At 43.2% G+C, this 21,691-nt stretch overlaps 1 protein-coding gene across 2 annotated transcripts in view; it reads left to right on the forward strand.

Annotated features, from left to right (window-relative positions):
- The window catches only part of rftn1b (raftlin, lipid raft linker 1b), a 170,019-nt gene that overhangs the window by 84,127 nt on the left and 64,201 nt on the right, over positions 1-21,691 (forward strand). The window contains exons 4-5 of one of the 2 annotated variants that reach the window (XM_033640549.2): positions 9,464-9,572; positions 19,047-19,533. In XM_033640549.2, coding sequence (XP_033496440.1) covers positions 9,464-9,572; positions 19,047-19,533 — 596 coding nt within the window. The remainder of the gene's footprint in view (positions 1-9,463; positions 9,573-19,046; positions 19,534-21,691) is intronic. The other variant, XM_033640550.2, reaches the window with a different exon arrangement.

Here is a 21,691-nt window from a genome sequence, read left to right on the forward strand (position 1 = left end):
ACGAGCTACGTGGTCGTATTCTGGAGGAAGACAGTCTAATTTAAACCGCTAAATGTTTCATCAGCTCAGAATTAGTGGCACATGCAAGTGACATTTAAGCTCAGTGATTGGATGCTTCCTTGTGAAACACTCCCTGGGAGTTGCTGGTACCTTTGACTTTTTATTAAAGACACAAATATTTTCTAACTCATTAGTTCATCTTTTGTACTGATGCTTCAACCAGCAGAGTTTCAAGCCTGTCTAAGCCTTGACAGTGGCTGCCAGTCACATACCGATGTCTCTGCAGAAAATGAACATGACTTTTACTTTTGCAAGCCTGAATGCCTGAAATATCTCCTATCACCTATTTTGTAAATGCTAATAAAAACAGGCAACTATAAGGGATAATGTGGGGTGAAAACGTGGCAGTCAGACACGTTTTATAAGGTCATATAGTTAAAATGCACGGCACCTTATCTGCCCTGCCTTTCTGCAGATTGTGGCCATTAGTAATCACCTCCCATGCTGTTGTGTAAAACACCTCAGGTTTACTTTCGGCATGCCCAGACATTTGCACAAACAGTCCAGCGGCTCCTTGCTGCTGCAAAACTGGACAACAGAAATATTGATTCTGTATGAAAAGGCTACAGCTGAATGGACTGCATCTCTGTCTCCTTTTTTTTTTTAAAAAAAAAAAGAAGACATGCTTGCCTTGCTCTAGAGAAAAAGACACCAAGAGGGGGGGAGAGTGGAAGAAAAGAAAATCACGGCTGGAGTGTGAAGAAGTAAAGAGAGGAAGACAGAAGGAGGCTGAATGGGATAAAAAAAAAAGGGACGACAGAGAGAGATATTGAGTGAAAAGGGCAGAGGAGTCTACCATCCTTTGATGGCCTCGGCCGAAAGCAGGGCCCAGGCTTTATCTCCAGCGTCTGTCACCGTGGAGACAGCTGCTCACATCAGCACCAGCCCAGGGGAATCCAAATCTCCACCAGGGGAAAATGAAGGAAGAGAAATAAGAGAAACCACAAAAAAGCAGAGCATCTCTTCTTCAGTTCCCTTTCGCTGTCAGACCCAGAAATCAAAAGAAGAAGAAGACAGGGAGGGGGGGAAGGGACGGGAGGAGGGGGGTGAATACAGTGAATGGGATTGAAAGCATGACAGCAAGCAGCCATTCATCCGTCGCTCCAAAAACGAACAGCTTTGTGCGACTGCACTGAAAACAAAGCAAAAGTCAAGGTAGAGGAGCTGACTGGTGAGCAGCAGCTCTATAGGCATCTTTATTTAGCATGCGCGCTATGTCTGAGGACACAATCACAGTCAAGTCTCTACAGTATTAGCCCGAGTGTGAAAGGCTCAGCCAACAAGGTACTTTACATGGAGGGGGTGACGCTGCAGGAATCCAGTGCACAGTCAGGAAGTACACAGAGGTTGTGTACATACAGCGGCGTGTCATCTGTAAATGTTAAGACACTGTCACCTGACTGGCATGTCTGGTTAAGTGGGTTATAACTTTAGAAACCTCAGACAGCAATTTGTCACTGGCAGCGGCCACCCCCCTGTTACAACCTGCTGCACGGAAGAAGGAGAAAAAAAAAACCTGCAATGCAGACAGAATGGATTGGACCGTTTGAAAATTTAAAATGTCAACTGTCAAATTTCCCAGTGTTCAATTTGATTGCGATGGAATAGGGTTACAGTTCAGCAGGCAATGTCTGATGGGATATATTCATCATTATTGGGTAATTGCAAGGAGCTCCCGCGTGCTCAGGCAGAGAAAAAAGAAGGACTGAAAGAGAGAGATGGGCTGAAAGGGGAGGAGAAGGGTGGAGAGCGTGTGAGAGGGAGATGGAGGAAGAGGAAAATAAAGAGGTACGGACTAAAAAACCATTAGAGGGGGATTCGCTCCGGTGAAATTATTCATAAATGTGTGAAAATGTGACATTAGGAGAGGTATGCTCTATTATTAAAGCTCCACAGCGACAGAGTGCTAAACATGGGTTCTGTTGCCCCCTGACTGTGTCGTCATAGCAATAGATGGGCGGTGGGTGATGGAGGTGGGTGAGAGGTTTGACACGGCTCTGCTCCTGATGCACAAGGAACAGGAGTGAATTCACATTTTTCACTCATATTCGCTGACTATGATGTGAAAATGGTTTTATTCAGCCTTGAATTTCTTTCTGTAGCATGAGAAAAAGCTTTTATTGTGCCATTCAGCTCCTCTCAGGCAATTTCCAGAAATGGGTAACATTAAAGTAATAATTTAAAACGTTTTACTGAATGCATACTTTGTAACTCTCTGGCAAAGATTGCTTTAAACAACATATAACCTGATTCAAGTTCTTATTTCAGCTACATCTCTCCTATGAAATATAGTCCTGGGTACAAAGAAGTGATGCAGTTATGATTGTGACAGCGGTGGGAGTTCATACGGACAAAAAAAAAAGGGGGGGGGGGAATGGGAAGTTATCAGAGCTGCTTTGAAGTTGTTGAAGTCCCTGTAAAGTCACAGCTCTTCAAATGCAAAAATGCAAGTCCATTTTAAGTTATTCAGCTTTCACAATTCTGACCATTTAAATGACGCATTTGAATATTTACCTTTCAAAGCTAGGTGATAAACATTAGTATCATATCGTCATACAACAGTCTGTATATCTTCCGAACAAGTGCCCCTCCTGGTTTGGTTAGGTTTAGGAAAAGAATCATGGTTGGGCTTCGTCAAGTTACGACATGAAGTAATGTTTATCAACGTCAGACTTAACAGGGATAACACATCACAAGACAGACAAGCATTCAAATTCACATTCACACCTACAGCCAATTTAGTCACCAATTAACTCAACCTGCATGTCTCTGGACTGGAGAGAACACCACCAACTCCATCCCAAGGTTTGAACCCCCCACCGGATTCAAACCAGGAACCCTCTTGCTGTGAGGCAACAATGCTAACCACTGCACCACCTTACCGCTATAAAGTGATGTACATAACTTAAAATAACTCAACGCTGACCATCGTTTCACACAAAGCACAAACAGCGAGCTCCTGTTTGTTTGACCCATCCACCACCGCGACCACTTCCCTGCACTGACTGTCGCTCTTTATAACACATCACCTGACTTCCTCTTTTGCTTCTGTCCTATGAGGGAGGACCATGGATGTATAAAGACGACTGGATACACCCTGTTCTTTCCTATGAAAGTTGCTCAGTGGTGCATGGAGCCAAAAAGTTAAATTACAGTGTATAAAATTAGCTGGTTGATTGGCACTGTTTGAGAGACTTAGAGACTTAAAGACTTCTACCGGCTTAGACAGCTACTTCCAGGTTCGCTAACTTGAATGGGGATAAAATGATTCAATCCTGCGGCTCTTCAAGGCTTCTGAAATGTTATTGGACTGAATTGATCAAATCCTGATTGTGAAACAGGGCCATTTTTGTGAGGGTTGTAATGCTCAAAAAATGTATCCACTAATTTACAGAAATTTCTTTCACAATGTAAACCTATGGGAAAAGTCTTTTTGGGCCACAGGTTATCACGTGATGGATGTAATAACACTGTATGGCCACTATGAAAATTGGCATTGGTGTACATGTTTCTGTAGTAGACAAGGATGCCCTTTTGTATTTTACTCTGGTTGGTCACATTCGGCTTCAAAAACAGGGTTCGTAAACAGTAGAAAGCAGCATGGAGGCCTGTGAAAATGTTGCAGTGGTTACTTTTTTTTATATCAGTTATTTGTTAAGTTTCTCTCTGAAGTTGGACGGCGACTAATTTGGAACGAGCGCTGCTTGGACAGAGACAAATGGACTTTGTGACGGCATGTTCATGCTGCAAAAGAAACAAAGATTTGCGTGTCCACACAAGTGTCATGTTTCCATCACTGCCGATCAGAGTTACAGAGTCATTTGTCGTGGGGATGAATGCCAATTGTGAGCTTTGCCACTAAAAGAAAAAAGCCAGATGTTAGTGGGTGTAATGTTTCGATTGCTGTTGATTGGAGCTAATAAGAGCTGGATCCAATGAATACCAGTGACTACTGCTTTGTCCTGAGAATGAATGCTGATTGTAAGATTTGCCATCAAAGAAAAAAGCCAGATGCCATTAGGTGTTATGTTTTCATCTCTGCTGATGGGAGTGAGCTTTAATGAATACCAGTGACTACCGCAGAGTCATTTGTCCTGGGAATAAATGCTGATTGTAACCTTTCCCACTAAAGAAAAAAGCCAGATATTAGAGGGTGTTAGTGGGGTTTTTGTCCAGTGGTAAAGGGGCTTTAGTCTTGTTTATTGTTCTGGGATTCCAACAAGTCCAAACTTGAGAATGTTTTACTTTCAGATCCTCTGAAAGTCGAGTCGTTATTATTGTGGCTGAGGTCTCACTCTGAAGTATCAAATCTGCATCCTTCTGTATGAGTGGTAATAGTCACTATGGCTGAGTAGACAAGCTCCATTAACAGAGACAACAAAGAAATGAGCACTTTAAGCTCCAGTTCACTCCTTCAAGTTTAAACAAAGAAAGACCAAACTCAGTGTAGACATTTTTACAGTTTGACTTCCACTGAAAAACAATAATATGTCAACACAGTCCCTTTCCATACCCCAGTGAACACCGCGTAATTGGAAACCACACATTTACAAATGATGTAGCCACTACACTGCTAAAACAAATCCCAAAGCAAGCCATTAACAGGTAATTCGCAATTAGTTACCATGTGAACGTTCAGCTCCAGTGGGAGTGATTAGTCCAACACAAGATGTTCTATGGCGAAACAAAGCATGTGACCCATCTGCAGGGCAGACCAGAAAGATGGAGGGGGGAGAGGAGGGAGGGTGGGTTAGCAGGTGTATTCACCCAGGAGGGAGCTCCAGGTAGGTGGGCGAGCAGGCAGGCAAGCAGGCATTTGACACCCGTCTAACCACACGAGACCTCAGAGGTTGACAGCCGGTGCTGCACGCTGCATGAAAAGTCACCGCTTCACACAGAGAAGATGGACTGCAGGTGATGCAGCTGCTATTTTTAACCCGAGGCCTCCCTCCAGGACCGAGTGCACCATTTCAATTGTTGTTCTCACACACACACACACACACACACACACACACACACCTCTCTCCCTATCTGATGCCTCTGCCTGCAGAAGTCTCCTTCCTTTCAGGGCTTTATTCCAAAATGAGTTATTCACAGCTTAAAAAGAAGTGACACCTCTGTGCAAAACATTTGATAGCACAAAATGAAATCAAATTCTTGTGCTTAAGTGACAGTTCCTGGTAAAAAAAAAAAAAAAATCTCTTGTAAGGACTGAATCCTTTCTATTTTATTGATGATGAACCGCAGTATTAATTCATCTCCGGAATTAATTTATATCGCTGTGAAAAAGGGCTTTTCATTTCATTCTCTGAAGCTGCTTTTTAACTTGCAGCACACAGGAGCACCGGCAGACCTCTCAGTGCAGTGTTACCAAAACATGCTGTCTAAGGTCTGTAGTGTAAGTGCAGTGATTTAGGATGTAATAAAGGCATTTAACTACACTCCATGCACCGTACTGGCTGTCTGCATCTCTGTCTGTCTCTGTTCCTGAAGATGTGCCTGGAGCACCAAGCTGGTTGGTTCTGATCTATGTCGCAACGAACAGGATGCATCCACCTTTTTCTGACAGTGCCATCAGGCTTCTGCCATCGCGCCTTTGAATGTTATGACGCTGCGGAAAAACGAGAAGCGGCGCTCAGCTCGTCGTAATGAATGTTTCACAGGGCGTGTGAAGTTTGTTCTTAATGAGTCAGTTGGCCCACTTTCTGCTCCGCTGTGTGCTGCGACAGCGATCTGCGCATAGCGACGGGTGTCAGTGACAGCAGAGTAGATGTGTGGTGACCATGGGGTTTTTTTTGTTGTTGTTGTTTTGGATTGATGACATAAGCGAGGGCCATTGGTTAGGCTGTGAAGTCTAACAGAAAGACTAAGGCCGGGGTTTAAAGTGATAATGCAGTGATGTTTAAACTGTGTGATTCTGATTCATGTGGGGGAAAATGCAGGAATGCTTTCACTCTAACAGGCCTATAAAGATTCAGGTTAGCAACATTTATTCAGAAAGTAAATTTACATGTAAACTGAAATGTGGGCATGTGTTTGACAGGGCAGAGGAGGAAAGCAGGTGAAGCTCATCCAGCAAACACTTGAGGAGAATCAAAAGAGGCTTATTTTGCTCTTGAGGCTTATGTCTTTTGTGTGTAAAAAGAAAAGAATGAATTTGAAAATACATCATCCTCCTGTAGCTTTCGATGATTACGATATTAATTCAATTATTAAATGATATATTTTGGGCGGGGCAACACAATGGTTTGAGTTGAAGGTGTGAGAAAGAATAGTATCAGTAACATTGTTAACACTGTGCTACATTACAGAGAAATACAAAACCGTACTAATGAACCTTCATTAATATAGGCCTCAGCATTGCCAGGTGGGAAATGTAGGATTATCGTACCAGAGACTCAAAATTATCGTATTTTGAGGGAAATTATCGTACATCCGTCATAACCAAAATAACAATCCTACTGATGCGCTATAGGCAATTACACAACAGTTAGTTTCGACCGAGAGATTTGATTGGACGAGAGGCATTCCGTGAGTGCTGATATAGAGTATAACATCACTGGGACATGTAACAGTAAAATCACTCCGCTTACAGGTATTATAAATATAAATACAACCGTTAATTAACCAACTGTTACATTGATGCAAACTGACACTATAGCGTTACACCAAGAAGATGGATATTTTCCCCAAAATTACAATTGAATTAAATTATGAGTGGTCGTCAGGAGAAGACGAGGAAAAGGAAAGCCAGGACTCTTCTGTGCAGACCTCCAGGTGTGTTTGTGTAACATCAGCCGAGCTCGACAAACTGGAGAGGAGCAAAAATGAAGCGAACACGGTCAGGAATTATCAATGATCATCTGATGAGGTACTGATGAGGATGAGGGAGAGTGGAAGCTGAATCCTGCCGTGCCAACATCCAGGTTTGCCAATGTTTCATCAGCCGAACTGGACGAAGTTACACAGCTGCAGATCAATGTAAATACAAAGCAGCTTGTGAGTTCCTGGCGTGTGTGCTGCGTTGCCTGGCATTGGACTGGGGGAAATGTTTGTTTTCGCGGAGCTACATAACATACTTAAATAATTTATTTCATCACCTTTTGTTAACATTTCCTTACTCAGCATTGCTGTTTAAGCTGTTGTTGAACTGTTGTATAAAGGCAATATCACACGAGAGGGAGTGATGTTGTACTGTATAACGTCACAGCTGTAACTGTCTTCGACACAAGGCCGCAGGCCGAATCACAGCCGTGACGATATACATGACAACATCACTCCCTCTCGTGTGATATTGCTTAAATATAGTCACTCTAGTGTTTTCCATTTTCCATGTTCCTTGCTCCTCCTCTTCTTCTTCTTCTTCTTCTTCTGTTTTGAATCTCATTGTCGCTCGACTTCCTGATGGGTCCTAGCCCCTCGTGGGGCGGGTACAGCTGACCATTCAGCCAATCGTGCTCATTGTTCAGAGACAAACATCACCCGTATCGCATGCTAAGCAAAGTGCAATTGGCTGGAAACATCTCACATGGGAACAGATGCCTTCAGGGCTCACAAAAAACTCCAGCATACTGATTACAACCACACATTCATGAAATGGTCAAATTATTGTACATTTGGCCTTTTTTGGGATTATTGATTGTACATCGTACAGAGGGCCAAATTATCGTACAAATACGATAATTATTGTACACCTGGCAATGCTGATAGGCCTATATTTTATCTACAAGTGCACGTCACACACTGAGCAAGCCGCCTGTTAATGACGCTGTGGGCTAATGGGCATGTAGCTACTTCCATGTTTCAGATGATACGTCATGTTTGTAGTCGACCAATGAAGATGAGTTTACATATCACCTTGGGTTCGTCCTTCACCTTCTCAAAATGATCCCACACTTTAGATTTCCTGCCCGACATGTTATTAACTAGCCTGTGGAATAACCGCAGGTACCAGCCCTGGAAATTAACCTGACTCCTGTCTGACTGCTGAGCGTGGACACTTCCTGTGTCTGTCCTTTCACATTAAATTTCCACATGGTCCAGTCACATAGGTTTTAATTTATTTTGACAAGGCACAGCTCCTAATAGAGTTTCACGTTTGTTTGTTTGTTTGTTTGTTTGTTGTTGCTTTTTTGTGCGACTAAGAGACCAATGAAATGTTGCAGACTAATGACCTTTCTGGTTGACTAATGTTTGTCGAACTTTTAGGGGGCAGCCATTTTTATTTGCTCTATTGCTAGGACTTAAATGAGAAGACTTTCATGTCTGTGTGCTAAGTATGAAAAGCTACAACAGCTGGTTAGGTTAGCTTAGCATAAGGACTGGAAACAGCAGGAAAAGTCTAACCAAGCTCTACGTACAGATAAGAAACAGAACCTCTAAAGCTCACTTACTGACACATATATTCATCCTTTTAATCCATTGAAAAATCAAAATATAAAAAAGGCCATTTACAAGACAACAAATAAGCGAATTTCCCCCAAACTATTCCTTTAAATTGCTGTTTTGCTACTATTTTACCAAGTACTGTTGATAGTTGATACATAAAACAACTCAGTCTGCATCCCATGGGGGGGCATGACAGAAAAATCATTGTGATAAAGCATCAGGAGCAGACACGCACACGTTGACATGTATGTGCACTCACAGGGAGTCTTAGCGTGAACTGAGAAGCTGCAAGCACAGCCTTTAAAAGACACGCCAGCATGCACGCATCTTTTACCCTCCCACACATCAGGTGTCCGTGTAAAGCCAGAGCCCTCGCAGAGCGCACACGCAGCCCTCACACACACACACACCTACTGTATATGCACAAAGACTCTGTAGCACACTGAGGAAAAGGTCATGTGGGGCTTCTTCCCCTTGTCAACAGGATGAGACGTGGGGAGGTGGAAGCTGGGGCATCAGTCTCCTCGGGGCCAGCTCTGGGATTTCCTCCAGAGGACAGAAAAGGAAAATACAACACCATATAAATAGATTCTCCCCGCTCAAAATACAGATATGGCTTCAGCAGGGAGGGCTGCAGGGTGGGCAGGACCAGATTTGCATTGAATTTCCTGCGTTCTGTGCTCCCCATGTGTTTTCTTTCATCCATGCGGATCTCTGTCTCGCTTAAGTGTTTTATTGTATTTTTCCTGGCCCCCCACAGGGCAACAATAACATTAACAAAGCTTCTTGATGCAGTGTAATTTGTTGATAGGGGGTAATTTTTGTGTTATAGATCCGATGTCTGTGAATAGCATGCCTGTTTGGTAATGTTTTGTGGCTGTAATGTTTTATGATTTAGGTTGAATGCATGTGAATGCATGGGCGCTCTCATGTGTCGGGAGCATTTGTCCAGCAGTTTGGCTTTGCTGAAATGCTGAAACTCATTGTGCTCTCTCCCCTACTGTGGTGCCTGCAGGGTGGAGAAGAGCCAGTCTGTCTGCCCGCCGTACAAACTACAGCTGGAAGAGTGTCTGTCTGCCGAGCAGGTGCCCACCCCAGAGCTCATCCAGGGCTACGTCAAGAAGGTAGGGCTGCTTTATAAATGCCAAGCTGAAGCGTTTTGTCAGTTAGTGCCCAGCTGGAAGAAGGGATGCAGGGAGGGAAGGAGGGGAGTAAGAGATAGGGAGGGATGAATGCAGAGATATTGTGGGGGCTTGTATTGTATGCATATTCTAGCATCAAAAAAGGGCATGTGAAAAAATCCTGATATCAGAATATAAACTCAGCCTGCTACTGAAACTCAAATTACTTTGTTCAGCATGTCATCCTGTTTAAAGGTTCAGAGAACACAATGTTTGTATGTTTACAACTGTATTTTAGTGAATCAACCACATGGCTAAACCTGCTCGCAAGCACGCTGCTGTCAGGCTGAAGGCTTTTAACTGCAGCCTGTCACAGAACGCTCGGAGGCAGTTGCCAATGAAGCACACGATGTTGGAGGAGTGACATTAAAAAGGATATTTTTCCTTTTTATGTAATTGGTGCTTAAAAAAGATAACAAAGAAAACACAGGGGTGGTTGTGACACGCGTGCGTATTTCAGGAGTTGTCAGGTATGAATTAGTGGTAACTTTACAACTTGATTGTGTTGCTGCTCCTCTACTTTGAGCCGTGTTGACAGGCTTCTACTACAACTACAACTAAAAATGTGCTTCTGGTAGATAATTATTGAATTCAGCATCTAACATTTTCTGAACAGTTTCAGTTTGAGCCAAAGTCACCAACAGAGTCTCAGACATAGGGCCTGTGTCCACATGGTGTTTTTTTTTCTGGGCGCCAGCGTCTTTTTTTCAATTGTTCACAATTGGATGAGTGCATATGCAGCTGCATTCGATTGTCTAGAGAAAGAGCACTGTGCCCAGCGTCATTTTTCAAAGTGCTCCGGCATTTCTGTTCGGTGCTTCCTGCTGCAAATCTCTGAACTTTTAAGAAAGGCCCTGGTGACGTCACCCATGCTTCTTTTGCTAAGCTACCATTACAGCAAAGCCCAAAAAGACCATTTGTGGGAGCAGATTGGCCACTATATATTGTTGGTGAGTTGTGCTTTCATCACCATACCACTGTACGCTTGTTAACCCTGTAGTCAACCCTCTGTTGACATAACATTGCATTAGCTAGCTAGCTAATGTTGTGATAGAAACAAAACCCCTGCATAGCTGGTAGTGCTGGGATGAAGCGCTCCCCAGCGTACTGCCACCGCTTTTCACCTGAAGAAAAAATGCCATGTGGACACAGGCCCTTAGATTGTATAAAATAATGGACGTAGCCACCGTGACATTACCCACTGGTATATGTACTCCTGTTTTGATGCCTCAAGTGACCATACTTGGACCAAAAGGATAAGCTAATCCTAACACTAGCTGCTAGCTTGGTTAACGTGGTGCATCTACAGCTATGGTTAACTTTCATAATGCTAGTGCTAATGCTAATTTTCTCTTGCGAACAACACACTTAAAATCATTTAAACAAAATGTACTTACCAGAAAAATGGAACATTTCAATGGTCCTTAGGCCATGTCTACATGAAAGAGATATTTTTGAAAATGGATATTCTCCCCCTCCATTTTAACAAATACTTCTGTCCACACAACCTTTGTTTTCCAAAATATCTCCATCCACACTAGAATGCTAAAACGACTCCAAACACTTGTCGGCTTTAGCGGTCTACAGCAATCTCCCCTTGTCACAAAGGTAGTAAAGTGTACAGGCTAACATTACCCACTGGAGATCTCCTCACTGTTGAGTCCCGTTCAATTTAAGGATAAAGGAGCTCGTCGGTGAAGATTCTCAGCCATCCAGGTCATGGTAATCGTAAATGCTATACCATAGGCAACTGGACTTACTTGCGTTTCTCTAGAACTGAAGAAGCTTCTTGGCCGTGAGGCAAAACGTCTTCAAGAAACACAAGCAAGTCCAGTTGCCTACGATATAGCACTTACGATAAAGGAGCTCACACAAACATGTAAATGAATGTCTGGAAATATTTAAGTTTTACTGACAATCCTAAGAAGACACAAGAATCACACTCTGGAGAGTGTTCCACCATCTGCTGGTTCGAACGCGCCTGATCCAAACCGTCATTTCTGGGGGACTTTAAATTGCAGATGCTGAGGTGGAGCAAAATACTGGGTGCAGCAGATGTCTCTGTTAGTCCGTGAAGTGGTGAAGAGATACCAAGTTTAAGAGTAAAGTAATCATTAGACAAAGCAGTGCAAATAAAACCCTGCTGTTGTTTCTAGCGTTCATTACGAAAAGCAAAACTGGGCGTGTGCAAATTGAGGAGATGATGTCATTGTTTCCCAAATGCTCTGTTTTACCAAACTCTATTTGTGTGTGGTCGACAACAAAAACATCTGTAGGGCCAAGACATTTCTAGGCGACCAAAACGTTATAATTAACTTTTACAGACAGCTACAGCTATGCCTATACTGAATCTGGGTCTACATCCTGGTTGGATTACCAAACAAACATTGTCGCAGTTGTAGCAACTTGTCAACCAACAGTACCCACCTGTCACTCAAAGCAGTCTCTCCCTTAAATATGCAAATATACTTTAAACCTTAATAATATTTAAACTGGTGAGTTATATAAAAATTCACCCCCATACAGTTATGAATGAGTAAATTAGGACCAAAACCATTTTTGTACCAGGCTGTAAACGTGTATTTCTTCTGTTAAGGTGAGCATTTTAACGTGGGGATCTATGGGGATTGACTCACTCTTAGAGCCAGCCTCAAGTGGCCATTAGAGGAACTGTAGTTTATGGCACTTTTGCATTGGCTTCATTTTTCAGCCCCAGAGGCTGCCGCTTGGTGTCAAGACAGCCGTCTAAAAACTCTGATAGATAGTTTTGCCATGCTGCAGTTTATCATGAGTCCAACTCAGGCAGTATGTAATATACTAAAAGCTGCGTTTCCATAATGGTCCAAGGCTAATGTTAATTAGGAAGCCAAATGGCTTAACATTTCTGTGTTTTCCACAGAGGAGATGAAAGTGGTGAAGAAAGAGCAAGAATCACATTTACTGATCTCATAATAAATTGGCTCTGTAGCCTATGTCACTGTTATGAATGCACTGCTGTAGAGAGCCTGTTTGAAATGGCACTTTAGATGATATATATGAGCACACCCTCCTCTCTTGTGAGCTGGTTATGCTGCGTCATCATGATTCAACCCCCCGTGCCTAATCTGTATATTACCGACCGTTATGTCGGCCTTTGAAGCCTCGCTCCTGAACCTTTCTGTGCGTTTTGCCCTTCGATTAGTCATGCAACCGCAGTCCTGTAGGACCTCATTACTGTTGGTTATCATTTTAATCTACTGAGCTGCTACAGGCTTGCTGGAGGAGGAGGAGGCCATGCTAGAAATCTATTAAAAGGGAAGTGGACATGGATGAGTGGTAGAGGAGTGAGCGGAGAAGTCCCTTTCCTCTGTTTCCTTCTGTTTTTCTCTCTCTTCATATCTTTTTTTTCTTCTTCCCTTTCTCTTCCTCACCGTCTCGATCTCTGTCATTATCCCTCTGCCTCTCTTTCCGTCATCTCTCCCCTCACTCTCTCTGCCCTGCTCAATCTCTCTCTCCGGGGTTTTCATCTTGACCTTCAGACACCTCCTCCTGGTGCCACTTTAATAACTTACGGGGGAAATAGGAAATGTGGTCTCAAGTCAAAATTGAAATGGGTTTTTCACTGCAGGCTGTTGATATTCTGTTGGCAGAATAAGGGAAGCTGCTTCCAGAATATTTTTCATCAAGTTTGTGCTTGGCATCATTTCAGTTAATGAAGAGAAATGATGCGATGCAAAGTTTCCCTTTTGACCTCGAAACCTCATTTTCTTGATCAAAGGTGGTTCCATCTAAGCCAGTGCAACATCTGTTCATTTAGACAGAAGTTTAGAAGAATGCTAATTTTTGATTTTGTCGTCTTTTTATAGAGTGCAGCAGGAATGAGTCCTGAGACCCCGAAATGAATTAGCATTTTTTGCACTTCTGGTTCCCTCGTCCTGAAACCAATGGATTTTTTTGAATGGGTTTTCGGTTTAGATGCCTGAAATAAAGTCTGTGCTTAACACAAGCTTAAGAGACTTTCATGTTTTTTTTCTGCAACAAAAAATGTGTCAGTAAATACCCCACTGGTAAATTTAGAAGACATTACATTTCTTAAGAAAGGCAGTTGCTAACCAGTGGCTAAATGAGACTACAGAGGATGTCGGTACGGTTGGATACTGAAATCAGTACAGACCAAATTACATCAGCTCTACCGAGTATTGATTCACATTAAATCCATTGGTGCCAAATTTCAGTACCTGTGAGATCATCTGGGTGAGAATTCTGGGTTTAGACAAGTGGCGCAGGTGCCGGGAAGCGCCCCCAAGCCTGGAAGACAGCCGTGGTGCTCTTAGGCCGGCAATGAAGCTCCGCATAGCCTCCGAGTTCAGCTTCAGACAGGAGGCAAAAGCAGAGCTCCAGCAGCTTCCCAGCAGGCCGAAACTATCGCTACAGCGCCAATCTGCTGCGATAATTTCGGCGTCTGGTCTATTACCTTTTCTACATTACTTTAGCAATAGCTTGGAATCACTGCTAGACGAGCAGACACACACACACACCAACAGAGACAGAGGATTAAGAGCAGTGGAGCAGAACTGTATTTTAATCTGTCTAATCACCCCTGCAGTTTGAATGTTAAGTCCTGAAAAAAACAAAGGTACTGTTGGGCAGCGGTATCAAAATCCAGGGATTGGACCGGTAGAGCTATCAGTTGAATTGTGAACAGTACCCAGCCTGGTTTTTGGGCATATTAAATGTCATGACACCAACCAAACATAGCTTAACAGCCTCGTTGTAGTGGTGATGCTGAGGTCATGCAACGGCAGTGTAGTTTGTTTAAAGTCTATAGTAACCTTGTTGCTTCAGGAGATGCTTCGAAAATCCTAACAGTGATATTCATTTGTGAAGATTATCCTGCTGAAGTTTTGTCTGCCACAGAGCTTATTTTCTCCAGTAATCCAAAAATCCAATGGAAAAATGATTGGTTTTTTGTCGAGGGAACCAGGGCGATCCTAACTTCCAGGTTGGCCTACAAAAAAACATCAACCCTGCAGCATTGTATCCTGTATTGATACTGCAGGAAATCTATTATAGTAGATGTCTATAGTGCAAATGGGACTCTTGAAGGGCTGCAACTAACGATATTTTCACGTTCAGTTAACTGCATAGCTTTTATTTCCCTTTAGCTTGTGGCTTAAAGGTTATTGGAGTAGTTCTTTTTCACACTGACCAACAGTATATATAACATATATTCTGTATCGTCTTATTACAGCTTTTATTTGAAGCTATATGATGTTTATATTGAGAACAAAACTGTAACACCACAGACACAAGACCCAACGTTTGTAATGGCTGTGTCATTACATCAAATGGACATAGTCGTCATTTACAAAGATACAAAACTGAGGAAAGCAGCGAATTGTCACATTTAAGAAGCCTGAACCAGCAAATGTTTGGTTTGGACCTTTGTGATGGTACGACAAGCTGTCGCAGTAAGTATGGAGTCCACACTGTAACTAACTGCACTCCCTGAAAAAACATTATCATATTTTTGGAAAAATGAACCAGTGATATATCCAGGATGTCAAACTGACTCAGCAGCAACAACAGGTTAAAAAGACAAAGATAGTTAGAAGCTAAAGCCAAACTATAGGCTACAGATCACAGTGTAAAAGTGAACCACCACATCACTGCTGATCGCCACACAAGACAATAAATATAAAGGGAAACTTTGCTGATACTGAACCAGCTGTGTGGCATCACAGTGTGTGCAGATGAACAGTGTTTGGCTTCACCCCTGTGCTACTGCCAGCACCTGGACCTCCGCTGCCAGACGGGCAGGGATATCCAGGGGAAGTCAAACAATGGTCTGCGCAAAAAATGTGAGCTCGACCCCACCCGAGCCCGTGCATGTTCTGTCCGAGCCCAGCCCGGGTCGTCCCTTTAACTGTAATCATGAGCCCGAGCCCGGTTTAAACCCGACATTTTTTTAAGGATACGAACATGGACATTAAAGGCTGACTCTCGTCTTTCCTTCCATGGCAAGCCTTCGTCACGTGCCTCTTAAGTGTCGAGGTCCCGTCTTTTTGCTGTCATATGCCAGCATCGTCTGCCAGTGGCGCTGTCAAGGGGGGGCTGCGGCCCCACCCCCCAGGTGTGATAAGTAGTTGGTTCTATAGCCTAGGTCTATTATGAGGAGCCCAACCCGCCCAAGCCCGAGGATAGTGGCACGAAATTACAGGTCCGGGTCAGGTTCGGGCTCGGGCAGAGAATCTAAGCTCTAATCTGCGCACAATGTGATGACACACAGCTGGTTGAATATGAGCAAAGTTTCCCTGCTTCCCTTCACTGGTTCCTGTACAGCAGGGTCGGTCTTTGTTTCACTGTTATAATCATTACAAAGCAAAAGCAGCATGTGTATACATTCAGTAGGCTATATCTTCAGTAGCTAGCTAGCTAACCCTACACTTTTCAGGGTTTGATTTTGGTTTTGGAACAGGGAAGAAACGTATATCTTTTTCCAACCTCTCCAGGTAACGAGTATCATTAATACACGATGTGCCCCAGACACAACATTTAGCTCCAAATCCACAAAACCTGCCTGAAAATGAAGGAAATCTGAAACGACTCCATTAGAGTCAATGGAGCACAGCTGAGTTATTGTCGGACCCTGGTCTGAGCCGGCCCGATGTTACATTATGATTGGCCAGTCTGCGTCCGGGGGCGGGACTTAGTGAAGGGTCAATTTATTTTCTGTTGATCAGCTAATCAATGCATCAATTCGATTATTGTATTTAAGCAGCTAGTAATTGAACCTATTTATAGTTAATTCTTCTTAAAGACAGCAAATCTTTGTTGTGATATTGGACTGTTGGCAAGATGTCGTTGGAAAAAGAAATCTAATCTGAATGGTTCCACTTTGTCAAACACGGGATTTGACAAAATTATAATGATAATGGTACTAAAAATAAATTCAATCATTACAGCGCACTATTCAAATCTACTCTGCAATCAACTGCACCAACATTAGACAGACAAAGCCATTCATCTCTCTCTCTCTCTCTCTGACTGCCTGCATTACCATTAAATGAGATACAACAGTTCCCTTTTATCTCAGCAATTCCATTTCAACATATTGGTATGGGGAATATGATGTGGAAGCACCCGGAGAGCGTTCACTGATATTAAACAATATGGCTGGAAACAATGTGACTGTTTTCCAATTTAATTTCATAGTGAATAACCTGCGATTTGATTTGATTTCTATTCTCTTCCCTCACTGTGGCTCGAGATAGAGACGGGCACCGCCTTTGCTTGGGGGGGAGGGGGGCGGTCGGTGGAGGGGGTGCAGAAACGAAGAATGGCATCATTAACATTCTCTGACAGTTAAAGTTTCAATCTCGCTCCGTGGCAGAATCCCAATATTGACATAAAATGCCAGATGACAATATAACAGAGAAAGACAGAGAGGGAGAGGGGGGAAAAAAACAGAGGAGCGCTGGATTTGTGATGCGGCCCGTGCCTGACTAGGGTTGTGACCGCTCCAATCTAATCAACAACTGTGTGATTGGAGAAGCTGCTGGGACGAAAAGAAACAGAGGGGGGTAGGAAAAAAACAAAGATCCAACAGATGCAGAGGACTCCCCAAAAAGTGCTGTGGGGAAAAACAATTCAATTTCAAGATAATTGGTCTCAGACTATTTGAAACTTTGGGTTCAGTTTGAGATCTAGTTGGAAAGAACTTGTCGTATATGTTGTGCTGCATAGGTTGGTCTGATTTTACATCCTCGATTTATATTTGTGGGCATTTTGCTGATGCTCCAAACCCAAAACTAATGAGTGCAACATCAGCTGCAACAGTACATGCTATCAAGTAGAGGCTGCAACTAGGGATCGATTAGTCTGCCGATCACTGCCATTAATTTTGATCATTAATCAATTGATGCTGGGGCAGGCAGAAATCTGGAAATGGCAATTTTCTCCTCAGCTTTGAAACCCTTCACTGATATTGACACGTTTTATTTCGTTTATTGTCAGACTCTCTTTTAAGCCCAGTCCAGACTCACAACGATTCACAACGAGACGAGTTGAAACAGGCAGCTACTTGCAATGCACCGTTCTGCAACGTTCTATAAACTTGACGGTTCACACCAATGCAACTAGATGAGATGGAGTATTATATCTATGCAACAACTCTCTGTACTTCTGTTCTGATTTGCAGCTTTTCAGGTTTATTTTGTGGCTGAATATAATTTGTAGCTTCTTAAAATATGAATGAGGATAGTGATAGTGAGATACTGGCTACAGCTGCATTTGTAGTAGTGATGGAACGACAAAAAACAGAAACAAAACCAGCATCAGATGGACTGTATTCATAATAAATACGCCACTATAATATGAGTAAGCAGTGCCAGTTAGGTAGTCAATGAGAATGTGTGCGTGGGTGGGGCATAAGCACATACAGTGAGCAGCAGTGACCAATCATCTGACACGGGCACACGTGAGGACAGAAACAGAGGGCTCAGTAGGGACGGAGCACACTGTCTGTGGTCATTTTGACTTGACCAGCGAAGTTCACTACAAGCTGATTGGCTGTTGATACAGGTGACGCGCGTTACATTCTGAAACCAGCCGCCTGGTGATTTGATCAGCAGAGTTGCCAGTGACACCATCAGCCGGCTTGAGTTAAGCTCAGATGACCAGTTCAGACTGCTGCAACTTTTCTCTGTAACGTTCTACAATAGTTTCATCTCGCCAGAAATCTTTGGTCTGAACTGACTCTCTTTATTGATAAGTCCGTCTTCCTTTTTTGAGGTTGTTTTGCAGTGTAGGCAGTTGGTGCCAATGCTGGAATAGTAACATTTTCTGCATTATTTTCCGCCACTGAATCAGGCTTTCACCAAAACAACATGCACACACATCTGCATTTGTAGAACAGCTCACAGGAACGCCAACTCTCTGAAATGACCTGTGATTGGCCAGAAGTCTCGCATTACAGCCTACATTTTCTAAAGCCTGAAAAAAGAGCCAAGAGGAGGTGCACATGTCTAGTAATCTCTAAGACCACTTGAATAACAAAATGCTCAAAGTTTATTCAATGATTTCTGCCCAGTATTGCCAAAATAAAACTGCCTACCTTTAGTCTAAAAAAATGGACCAAAAATAATGAAAAAATACTCATCACAATTCCTCAGAGCACTAGGCGACTTCTTCAAATAGCTTGTTTTGTCCAAACCCACAAATGATCAATTTACTATCATATTTGGCAAAGAAAAGCAGCAAATTCTCACATCTGAGAGGCCGAAATCAGAGAATGTTTGCTCAAAAATGACTGAAATGATTAATAGATTGCCAAGATAGTTGCCAATTAATGTTCTGTCAATCGACTAATCTTTTTCAGCTCTAATCAAATACAAATCAGCAATAGCATAACTTTTCTTTTGTTCATGCTCTTAACAGCAGATCCAGGATGCCGCTGACCAGGGGGTGATGTTCGTTGGATTTGTCCAGGAACCCTACGGGGCCCCATGCACCAGGATCCGAGAACCAGACACCCCCTCCCTTTCTCTGCACTCCAGCCCCAGCTCTGTGCTCGGTTCCCTGGGCAGCTGCAGCCCCTTGAACCCCTCAAGCCCCAGAAACCATGCAGAACCTGGAGCCCCCTCTGACGCAGTGGACAAAGACGGGAATGAGGAGGCCGGAGAAGGAGCGTCGAGCGGGGAGAAGAATCAAAGTGAGAACACTGGGAACCATTCAGGGAGCGGAGTGGAGGGCAGCCAAGGTGAGGTCTCGCCTGTGGCGTCTCCAGTACAAGAGGGAGATCTGGAGCACAGTGAGGAGCTGACGGAGGAGCTGACGGAGGAGGAGTCGTCGTGTCACAAAAACAACAAAGACAGTGGCAGAGACACAAAGGAGAGGCCCAGATACCGCCTGCGGAGGGGCGACGGTGAGTGGTCTCTATGGTTGCCATCATAAATTCAAACTAAAAAGAAAATGATGTGTTAAGCAAAAAAACATGTAAATTAGGACGTCCAGCTCCTACATGCTGTGAAATATGAATGAATCTGGGGGAGAGAGGGGAGACAAAGGTGAATGACGTAACCAGGTAATTGCTGGCTAATGTTTTGGTGGTTTTTATTGGATGAATTCTGGGTAATGACAGACATGGAAACATTCCATGAGCTGCAGTCATACTGAATAAACAACAAATAGCTTCTTTGCATATGACATCATACCTCCGTGCGTTGTCCAGATGGAAGGCAGGCAACTGGAGGCAGAGATTACCAACGCTGCACAAATGCTTATGATTTGCTCTGTTTATGGCTGAACCAATCGATCGAATTGGCAAAAAACAAGGCCTACTTTAAGTCCCAAAAATAGTAGGACGTAAAGGGAACAGGTAAAAAAAAAAAAAGACTCAGAAACAGCAGCAGATGTGGATCGAAAACTGTCCTGAAGTGAGTTGAATGCAATTACAATATGCTCTGAGAACTTCTCTGTGTTTTTAACTACGACCCAGATATATAGCAGTGTTTCACCAAACCTTTGGGAACAGCTGACCAGGCAGATAAAAAACAGTAGCTAAAGTTACCTAACGTTAGCTAGCAATGTTAGCCTGACAGCGGTGATAGATGCACAGAGCTGAATATAAAAGACAGTTAGCACATTTACTCACCCAGCCAAAAAAAAAAGGCAACACAAGTATGACGCTGAGTATTTTAAACTGTGTGGACCTTGAACTAATGACTAAAGACAATTCTGGACCTCATGGCTGGACCAGTTGGGAACTACTGCGCTAGACTCTTGTATGCTGTCATTGGCTTGCTGTTAGTAGTTACTGACATTAGGAAGTCTGGAGGACGAGGTAATTTGTAACAAAGATCATGCAAACCAGTCAAGTTTGGGGAAAAAATCACTTTCCTTTGTGGGTCCATGTCATTGGTCCGACATCCCGTTGTTCCGATATGTGATTATATCAGGCCATACTCTATTTGTGTACCATAGAGGATCAGCAAACGCAACAAAAGTAGGCTACTGGTCGAGATACAAGTGTCATAGAGAGGAGAGAATGAAACACCATAACCTCCTGTTATTAACTCTGGGGTCCGGGTTGTGTGAGGAGCTCTCCGCGGTGCTGAACGGCTCCCGGCGGGCGTATTTCTGCCTTGATGGTGCGTTGCGACCGGCTCTGAGTCAGCTGGGAAAGGCTTGAGGCGAAGCAGGCTCACGGCTTATGTGTTTGCCACTTTCTTTTTCATTTTAACCCACACAAGCTCACTTGGAGGATCAAAAAAAAACTTAAAAAACAAAACTTAAATCAAACCTGACAACTTAAAAACCTGGCTGGGACGTCTAACAAGACTATCACACAGACTGAACAAGACAAACTGGCAACAAGACAAAAGGAGACAAGGACTATTTATACATGAGGTAGGGGAAAACAGGTGAAACCAATCAGGGGCAGGGTAGACAATCACAATGGCGGGAAATTCACACAAAGGGAGGAAGTCACGGTCTGAAACGACAGGGAAAAGGTGAGTACAAAATAAAACAGGAAGTGCATGACGAGACTAGACATGAGTGACTTTAACTTAACATAAAGTGCTCATGACAACTGAGGACTAAACATGAAACTAAACTAAGGCATGACATATAACATGAAGCTCTAAACATGAACATGAATAAAATTAACATACTTGATGAGACACAACACACCATGATCACACCTGGTTAGGTTTGTGCCTAAACCTAACCAGACCTTAACCACAGGGCATCATGATGATTTCGGAACAGTGGGTTTAATATGGTCGGAACAATGGGATGTGGGACCAATGGACAGATCCCTCCTTTGCTTGGTATGAATCACATCCAACATGAGTTTCAATTTTCTGTTAATACCCACTGCCTGCAGATTCATAAAAATCTTTTATGTAGTCAAGCTCCTCTATTTAGAATTCACTCATAAGCGTATGGATTTATCACTTCCTGCCAGGGCTGCACATTGACTATTGATCACAATCACGATTTGGGCTTCCCGCAATTAAATGAACGTGATCGACTGCAATATGGACATTTAAAATGCATGCTCGCTGCATATCAAATCG

Source organism: Epinephelus lanceolatus, chromosome 10, assembly GCF_041903045.1.
Source record: "Epinephelus lanceolatus isolate andai-2023 chromosome 10, ASM4190304v1, whole genome shotgun sequence".
NCBI classification, from domain to species: domain Eukaryota; kingdom Metazoa; phylum Chordata; class Actinopteri; order Perciformes; family Serranidae; genus Epinephelus; species Epinephelus lanceolatus.